Source organism: Nicotiana sylvestris, chromosome 9 (assembly GCF_000393655.2).
Source record: "Nicotiana sylvestris chromosome 9, ASM39365v2, whole genome shotgun sequence".
NCBI classification, from domain to species: Eukaryota; Viridiplantae; Streptophyta; class Magnoliopsida; order Solanales; family Solanaceae; genus Nicotiana; species Nicotiana sylvestris.
The window spans coordinates 169310180-169319906 of record NC_091065.1 but is presented as its reverse complement, the minus strand read 5'-3'; the positions used below and the strand labels follow the sequence as shown (position 1 = coordinate 169319906).

At 33.9% G+C, this 9727-nt stretch overlaps 1 protein-coding gene across 2 annotated transcripts; it reads right to left on the bottom strand.

The window, feature by feature from the left end:
- Positions 1-3805: 3805 nt before the first annotated feature.
- Positions 3806-8665, bottom strand: LOC104224670 (protein AE7-like 1). 2 transcript variants are annotated; one of them, XM_070155837.1, is made up of 6 exons: positions 8458-8665; positions 7955-8060; positions 6845-6944; positions 6143-6239; positions 4761-4806; positions 3806-4213 (listed from the first exon to the last, which is right to left on the bottom strand). In XM_070155837.1, exons 1-5 carry the CDS (start codon positions 8558-8560, stop codon positions 4802-4804), a joined length of 411 nt encoding a protein of 136 aa, XP_070011938.1. In that variant the 5' UTR covers positions 8561-8665; the 3' UTR covers positions 3806-4213; positions 4761-4801. The 2 variants fall into 2 exon arrangements, with proteins under 2 accessions (XP_070011938.1, XP_009774657.1); XM_009776355.2 differs by lacking the exon at positions 6143-6239.
- Positions 8666-9727: the final 1062 nt, after the last annotated feature.

Sequence of the window (9727 nt, the reverse complement as noted above, 5' to 3'; positions counted from 1 at the left end):
TTCGCTCATACCGTGATGAATAAAATTAGGCGTATCCCCAGGATTCAACAAGCTCTTCTAATATAACTAGGAGCAGAAATAACAAAGATTAAGAAAAAAAACCAGCACAAAAAAAAGGGAAGAAAAGTTTTAACTTTATTTTTTCCACTCATCTCTAAAGATGGAAACCAACAAAGTATATATAATCAGAAAAACTTCACAATCTAATTGAAGAATACGTTAAATCCCAAAAATAAGCCATAAAGGCTTTTCTGTTACAAAAATAAGCCATAAAGGCCTCTGTTATAAAAATAAGCATTAAAGCCTTCTGTTACAAAAGTAAGTTTCAAAAAAATGTTCTTTCAAATGGTGAACTCAAATTTCAAAGCTACTGAACGTTTCTTTCAACAAGTAACGTTCTTAATCCATAAGAACAATACGTTAACAATTGATAATAACGTATAATAATTATCAATTAATTGTCTGATTTTGTTAGTCAAAAATTAAATTCAGAATTATCAAATTAGTGTTACAAATAACTATTATAATAATGACACATTAATATAATAGTAAGTAAATAAATCTAGTTATAATTTTAGAATATTTCTTTTCGAGATATCATAATTATTTTTTTCTATCAAATAGTACTTAAAAATGACTATATAAGAGAAGCAGAATATATGGGTTCAAGTTTTTTAAGTTGGTAAGGTGTACCTCTCAATACCAAATTACCAGTCTCGTGTTTTTTTTTTTTCAAAAAAAATGGCTTTGGTAATGACCACTAGTACGCCTGATGAGCCCGTGAACAAATGATCAGTGTGGAAATAATTGGTAGTTCTCTTCGGTAATTATAGGCGTAATGACTTCCTGCCACTTAAACTTGTAAGGCTTTTGAAAGTCGATACACAAACTTTGGACTTTTCCATTTGAACACTCAAACTCGTGAAACCCTTAACTAATAAGCACATTTGACCCTTGACCCTACGCGCGTGTATTACACATTCACAGACGTGTCCATCCAGTCAGCAAAATAACCAATGGAATTGTTACACGTCAAGGGCGCGAATAAATTTATTAATTTCTACTTTTTCTTCTATTTTCCTTAGTTTCTTCTTCACCATAGCTGTGCAACTTTTACATGACGGGGACGGAGCAAAACAACGTCACCAAACCCAGCCACCATAGCTGTGCAACTTTTATCTGAAACATTGGTTGCAGCAATTGAATGGATGGTAGAGGAAAATAAGGCTTCATTTTGCAAAGATGAACTTCCCTTAGAAGGAACGGGACACAATAATGGATTCATTTTGCAAAGATTCGTTTCACATCACTATGAAGGGTGGAGACTAAGATTATAAGGGAAATCTATCTAGCACTGCAAGTCGGGCCTAATGAGTTCCCGATCCTATTCTAAGTGACGAATATATCATCGATATAGAATTTTTTTTAGGGAGGCCGTGAGATCATATGGCAGGAGAAGTTCCCTCCACTCTGAACCAGTATGTGAAATTTGAGTGGGATTATCAGGAGGTCATGGTTCATGGAGAACTTAGTCATCCCATCTATTCTGAACACTTGATCCCTATCATTGAAGAGATTTAAAAGTTTGATGGAGCTACTTTTCATGAAACCGGCGGAATAAGGCAGAGTCAATAAACCCAGGCACCATTTTCTTCTTCTTTTTTGGTTTTCCTTATAGTTTTTGTTTATTTTTTTTAATTTTACAATCTTTTTAATGAATAATAATAAATACACGCGCCAATTGAATGTGACTTGTACGCATTATGTCCACGTAAGATAAGCTACGCCACATAAACATAGTCAATGGTCAAAGGTGTTTACTAGTTGTAGGTTTCACGAGTTTGAGTGTTTAAATGAGAAAGACGAAAGTTTGTGTATCGGCTTTCAAAAACCCTACAAATTTAAGTGGCCACGAAGCCATTTCGCCTTTAATTATAGATTGATAACTTGAACAAGGTGATGAGTATCTTGCTATAACTTTTTTACATTATTAGCGCATATAGCTTAAATTGTTTTTTTTTTCATTTTTGGCCCGACTGTCCAAAATAATTACATGTGGTAGCCCAAAACATACAAACTATATATATTAATTTTCTATATAATATGTATATTTATACTTAATATAAAAAATATATATATATATATTTGCCGGCTGTTATTTTTTTCGTCGGTCCAAGAATATAATTATCCCGCTTAAATTTCGAGACATTTTTGCTGATGGCCCTTAATTATAGCATGAGCAACCTCAATCATCATATTTAGATACCAATATGTAGAAGCTTCTGGAATATTCGCCTTGTAAAGTGTTACTGATGAGAATATTTTGTGTGCTTTTCTAAATCCTAATGATGCATGCATTTGGGATAAATATTTTTCAATTCTATAAATCTAAGACTTTTAAGGACTCATGAGATGGTGATTTGTCACTTAGCAGCACATTATATTTTAGTTGATGGATGCTTTAAACTTCTCTAAAAAAATCTCTGGCCATGCAATATTTTTTTAGTTTTTGACTTTTGCTCATTGTATTTGGGATCTCACTGATTAATTTACAAGGGGACCAAATAACGTAGTTGTAAGCTCATAGATCCATGCTTTTAATTGTCCTACCACTCCTCTCTCTCTCTCTCTCTCTCAAGTTCAAATGAGCATTTCAATAAGAATACCGCTGTTTCTTTGTCAAACCACTCAAAATTTAATAATCTTATCAATTAGAAATTACGGAATCTAAATCCAAAGATATTACATTTGATAATTAAGTCTTACATTGTATGCACTTATAATTGTATAGATATACTAAACCACTCATTGCCTGCAAATTCTTCTAATTTGCAACTATTTCAACTTATTTTGGTCAACCACAGATCATGAATTTCTATCAAAATTAAAGCTCAGAACTATTAATGTAACAACTGGATATTACACCCAAACCAACTAATTATATTAACTCAATAAACGGAACTATAATAACCAAATAGCAATACAATAGTAGAAAACAACACTAAAGGAAATAGAGAGTAGATGAGAAGAGAAATTGCAACCTAAAGCTAAAAAGAAAGGGGATGAGAAACAAGTTCAGCAGAGGAGATGAGAAGAACATATATACTGAGCCGAGGCTTCAACATAATTCGCATTCCTGTATCTCCCCCTGGATCCCAAATATAACGCCCTAGCATTCCATTCGGGTGTTTAGTCATTGGGCTTCTTCTCACTTTAACTTCTGGCCCAAATGTCCCAACTGGATCAGCGTCGTTTGACATTTCTGGCCCATAATCCCTTCCTGACTCAACTTGGTTCAGGACAATTACGCACTAAATAGTAAATACAACTACCACATGAACTATCATGTCATCTAATTTTAAACCTTTTCATTGTAAGTTCCGAGTTTTGAAGCTCCTCAATTATCGTGAGACTATATGGTATAGTTCACAATGAATGGCTATACGTTTATAAACCTATGTACCGATAAGAGATCAATATCGATCAATATAAAAAATAAGATCTAACTTCTTTGTGATATGAAGGGACCACGAGAAAAATATACATCAGATAACAAGATTGCACAAGTCAGAAGACTTGCTAATAGAACGCATAAAAGTTTCCTTCGAGAAGTTCTAAACTGGAGACTAGTTGCAAATGTTACAATTGCAGAACTTTTTTCTTAAACTAATACTACCTCCGGGGGCGGAGCTAGCTCTTGAGTTGCGGTACGGCCAACCCAAACTCAATAGCTTTGGTCAAAATCCTGATATGCCTTAAGAAATCAATGGAATATGTACAAATTATTAATACAGAACTCAGTGACTTATCCGAACCCATAAACTTCAAATTCTGGCTTCACCTTTGAGTATATCGTACATAACTGCCGATGCATTGTCATATTCTACAAATTTTGCCCAGACAAAGAACAGGCACCATTGTCACTAGGTAAATATTACAAATTTTTAAATACTATCATGAAAAGCATCTTACATACATTAGTCGGCCTCAAGGCACATTGCAAGTAGACTTGCCTGAACTACACTAATAAAGACTTCATGTCCAGATGGCATTTGTTAAAGCTAAGTAGACCTACTATACAATTTGTTAGGAAAATAGAAGGCATCGTTCTTTTAAAGCTCACTCGAATAGAGGCACTCATCAACAAGCTGGCGAAGATTTGGGTTCTCCATGGCAGCAGCAACCCGTTCTTTATCATTCAACTGCTTATTAACTGCAAGAGAATGGTAATAAAAAATGTTTTAAGATTGAAGTGTCTTACTTAAGAAGCTGTATCAATTCTAGAAGTTCCAAAGCCCAGAGAAGAATCCTATTCGGTGCTACATTGGCATACATCAGGAAACATAAATACTACTTTCCGATGCTCCAGCATTTGCTCTGTCGTCCCAGAATCAGCATGCCATAGACAACCGCACAGAGCTTATATGATTTTCCTTGGGGATTGAATAGAACTAATAGAATGCATTTTGCATGTTAACTTATCATGGCCTGTTTTGACTTCGCGAACAGACTCACTAGTCCGTGTTTTCAACTCAGCGGAGAAGGTAGTAAGTCATAACACAAGAATAGAAAGATTTGTCAACCCCCAATATCAGATCATATTACAAATTGGAAGCATCCGTGTTTAATGATTCAATGAAGCTAATAACAGATGAATTCAGTCAAGACTTGTATTGCAGCAATTAAAAGCTGAATTTCCACCAATAAAATTTAAAAAGTCAAATTCAAAAAAATAATTAGGTACTCTAAATTAACTCTACCTGAGTCTTCATCCGCATGAGATCCAGGAGCCACTTTTATATCAACCTGTCACACCACAAAAATAAGCACGTCAGAGGAAATCAAACATAGAAGTTGTACAGATCTGAATCACTACAGCGGTGCACCTTGTCATAGAAGTCAATCTTAGAATAGCTTAATTATCTTCCAGGAACTCATCGAATGCAGCGAACATAATTTGAGGAGAGCTTTTAATATATATAATAAAAGCAATCATCAACAATGACCTATCATTGTATTTTGTTTTGTTTATCATGTTTTTATTAAAAGCTGAGAGTCCTAATTATGTGAAAAGCTCTAACGAGGTTTCAGAACTCCTATTATTAGTAAGATCTTATATACTTTGTGTAGACCACTTGAAACTTGGGGATGAACTTTATGAATAGATCTCTCTATCTCCCCTTTAGCTTTCTTTATAATCTTCTTGAGAAGGTAAGAATCTCTCTTCTTCACCTGCTCACTCCCTGTCTGATTTCTTCCTCTTAACCGTCTCCAATCTTTTTTCTGATAACCGTGATGTCTGGACTAGCTTGCGCACACCTCGACTAATTCCACGAGGTGCTAGCTACCTCCCAAATCAGATACCAGGTCTCTTAACTCTCTGCAATCTCATTTTTTCGTACTACATCAACCTTTGGTGTCAATGTCCATGTTCTTTTTCCTACTCATGATCAACTCTTAAACCCATCAGCTAACCCGAAAATATAAAGTGAAATAATTCAAAAGTTTTACTAGATTAAGATTTCATCAAATTTATTATCATCTCTTTGATGTCTCAGCTCTTTATCTCCGTCTCTGTAGAACCCTGGTCAAGAATGAAGATTTCAGTATTATGCTTGCTTGCCATTGATTGTCAGATATATTCTTCCTCCTACATAGGTGGTTTGAACATATACATGAATAAGTGGAAGGATCAACCACCGTATGATAATCAACGAGGATAACTTTTACTTCATTAATCTGGATCTTTTGTGGTTGCACCAACTTTCCACTTACTGGAATTTGGAGTCGAATTTTCCTAGGGAATGATTTAGATGAAAGATATCATTATCAATATTTTGTGTTGTTATCTTTGATTCTATTTACAATCATCCTTCAACTAAAGCTAAGTTCTTATACATTAGTTAGAGATAGTTTAATCTGTTCATTAGAGACAATACGAGTTCTAAATTGTAGGTCCTCCTTATCCTATTAGGAAACAAAAGCATGTTACAACAACAACAACAACAACAACAACATACCCAGTAAAATCTCACTAGGAGAAGAAACAATTTAGACTTTTCAGAAGGTAAACATGATAAAGTACATGTACAAATTATCAGGTCAGCTAATTGATCTAGAAGGAACAACAATAACAACATACCCAGTATTATCACACACCGTAGGGTCTGGGGGAGGGTAGTGTGTACGCAGACCTTACCCCTACCTTGTGAGGAAAGAGAGGTTGTTTCCAATAGACCCTTGGCTCAGGAAAGCATAAGCACCACATTAATTAAAATATAGACAAGAAGAAACAGTACCAAAAAGCCATATAAAAGCAGAATAAAAACAACAAGATAGTAAGGTGATCAACAATGAAAGAAAACAACGGTTAGTCATAAAAATCTACTACTAACAGAAAGCGAGACTGCGTGCCAATACTACTGTTATGAACACTCTAGACTACCTACTCTACAACTAAAGTTTTGTGGGACGTCTAGACTTCTTAGGATTTATAAGGAAAATTATAATACAAATTCTTAATCACAGAAGCGAGACTTTGAAATATTTAGATGAGAGTAAAAGTAATTTTTTTGTTCTTCTTGCAAGTATTTATTGCAGGATGCTCCTTGACAGTAGAATTATACCAGTATGCTCTTTCCCAGACCATATTACCCTGCTCAATTGAATCCATACACTCCTTTACTCGTTAAAATAAGCAGTCCTCTGCTAAGCATATACGAGATGTTTCAGGAAAGTCTTTAAAAAAAAATTACTCAGACTAGTTAAGTCAAATAGACTACCGGGAACACCCAATACATGACAGAACCTTTACTGCAATCTAAGTCGGATTAAGGAACACCACCTTGAAATGAGGAGAGAAGCAATTCTTCAACTTCTCTCTCAAACAAAGGCCAATCACAGTTGCCATGCTACAGTGCTGGATGGTTGGGGTGAAAGTAATCCTATGAACAACAAAAAAAGGAAGATAAACAACTGACATGAGTAAGGAAAGTTAGGAATTATTTGTTACTAGTTTATTGCTTTTTCTTAAGGTTTTTTACAAAACATGGTAGATAGCATCCATTTAATATCCATGGAGATTAGCTGGTTCTTAACATATATCGGATTGAAAAGAGTGATGATTTCACAGGTAAAAGATGGCAAAGAATCATTGCAGACAACTCCATTGTGTCTATCTATTACGGACATTTTGCTGAAAAAGGAAAAAACAGCTTTTTAAGCGAGAGTCCAATTTATAAAGTTAAAAGTTGCTTTTCTGTTATTTCTTCTTGATTGACAAGAGTGCTCATCATAAAAGCATATTCATATAGCAAACCTTCTAGTAAATTCTTAGGTACCTAGGATATTTGCTACTCAAGTTAGTGAGCCAGGTAAGTTTTAACAGGAATGATTAAGCATGTTAGAAATCATTGCACATAAGTATGTATGTTCTGGTAAATGTGTTGTCAAATAATTCTAGATAGTGCAAAGTGAACTAGAATCGAGCAACCAAGCTTAACTCAGGATACATGGAATCAAATTACAGGCCTGCTAAAGTGAAATCAGGTAGGTGAAACTCCGTCCGAAAATGTTAACTCAATGGAGTCTGAACTCCAATCAAATATATGGCTTAATGGTTCACCTCTAAACAATGAGCCCAAAAATCTGACTCCAAAAATACACGGGATTTTCAATATTGATTAAAATATCAATCGCCATTGGCCAACCAGTGAAGATAAATTATATGACTAACTCGAATTTTACATGAGTCACCAATCAGTTAACTGAACACGATATGGATAAAATTTTCCATTTTCCCCCCTTATACATATATACAGATAAAGCAATCTATATGTCCGCCCTTACTTATCAACAAAAAGAATACACAAGCAATATGTTTTTCTTTGGATAATAATAATTAATAAACAAGCAGATTTAAGCAGATAAGGTCATAAGTCAGTATTGAACATACAGAATGCGTCCAAGCTTCTCGTCAACAGTAATGGACTCTTCGGAGAGTACACTCAGCTGCTCTAATGAATACGGATGCTCTGGATCTCTTATATCCCTCACGAAATGTATTAAAATTTTTCAAAATCAAGGATCACTTCGAATTCAACCACAGTAAATTGATAAATAATTAAATCACACGAAAATATCCGTAAATCCAAATTAAGATACTCAATCAAAAGAAAACAGAAACCTAAATCAGCTTACTGCATCAAAATACCCGATTTCTCTTTTTCTTCTTATACTCTTTCTAGAAAAACGACGTAGTTTGAAATACTAGCAGTTACAAGAGGATCATACTAAATTCAGAGACAATTGAACTATGAAAATTCATCATTTAAATTTCATATGAAAAAGTAAAATAAACATACTAAATAAAATAGCTACTTAATGTTATTTTCTTCCAAGTAGAAAATTTCAAACCAAAACGACGTAGTCAGGCAGGAGCTCGGGGGAAAAGGATATCATAAATGTCGAGAGCATCAACGGCGTGATGATCTTCAGGGCGAGCGATCCTCTCCTTTTTGGCGTGAACCACTGGATTTGCATTTATCAGTCCCAAAGTCATCTCCTTTTCTCTGAAATACTGAAGCTATACATACAGATATAGAAGAAGAGAAGAGAGTTAGTTAAATACTCCATCGCCTAACAAAGTTCACGGACTGTTTGTCTCGCTACTCGTCAAATTAGCGGTGCATTTTCTAGTCAAAAAGTTGTCCACTAGTGGCGGCACACGTAACATTCGTGCCGCTTAATCCTTGTAAAGATTATTTTAGTCCACTATAAATAAATAACTGTTTATATCATAATCCATTAAATTACATTAATAGTGGATTAACATGTAAGATTCACAAAGTAGTTATTTCTTTTCTCCTAGTTTGCCTAAAACATATTCAATCTGTTTGTGACATATTTTTTTTATTAGTTCATTCAAAAAAAATAATATATATAATCTCCACTATTATACATATCACGATATAGTATAGTTATAGATTTTTTTTCCATCTCGTTTTTTAACGAATACATCTTTACATATTCATCAATTAAAGATATATCTTTCGTTACAATAGTTATATGACAGGTCGATCTACGTCCTCGAGCTCGAGGTTTTAATTTTATATTTAAAAATAATTTAACTTTAAAATTTTCAATTTATACTTAATGTAAAGCTTTTATAGTCTGACAAATATTATTAATCCCACAAAACTTTTACACCTTAAGTTTTTAGTATCATAATTTTTTTTCTTAAACTCCATGCGAATCAAACTATCTCATATAAATTAAAACGGAAAAAATATAAGTAACAAGCGACTAAGTTTCCAATTGTGTAATCAAACTCTTCTTAAATTAAGAGAGGGTGTGACTGTGAGGAATTGTTTTAATGGTTCACTTTATTTGGTACAAATCAGGAAAATCAAGTAGACATCTCAGCAGCGACAAAATACATAACGGTAAAAATAGAATTCTATTTAAGGTGAATTTAAATATTTAGAGAGATTCTAGATATTATTAGTTGGGGCTAAGTCATTCTTTCCCTAAATAGAGGGTTCTATTCCATTGTAATTCATCCCAAAATCAATAAGAATTCTCTCTCCCTACTTTTCTTTGCAACACTGTTCTTCTTCTTTTATGTTTCATAACACGTTATCAGCACGAGACTCTAACCAATTGAGTAGAAGTTTTGGAATTAGGCATAATGATTGTCAATTGTTTCATGAACTTACTTCAGAATTAA

What these genes read in the sequence shown, in the direction of transcription:
- LOC104224670 (XM_009776355.2), bottom strand. Translation starts at nt 8,560, where the DNA reads ATGACTTTGGGACTGATAAATGCAAATCCAGTGGTTCACGCCAAAAAG. An exon ending in GCTTCTCTCCTCATTTCAAG is followed by an intron (nt 4,807 to 6,844) that starts GTGGTGTTCCTT and finishes GTGGTGTGACAG; the next exon opens with GTTGATATAAAAGTGGCTCC. An exon ending in TCATGCGGATGAAGACTCAG is followed by an intron (nt 4,214 to 4,760) that starts GTAGAGTTAATT and finishes ATTCTCTTGCAG; the next exon opens with TTAATAAGCAGTTGAATGAT.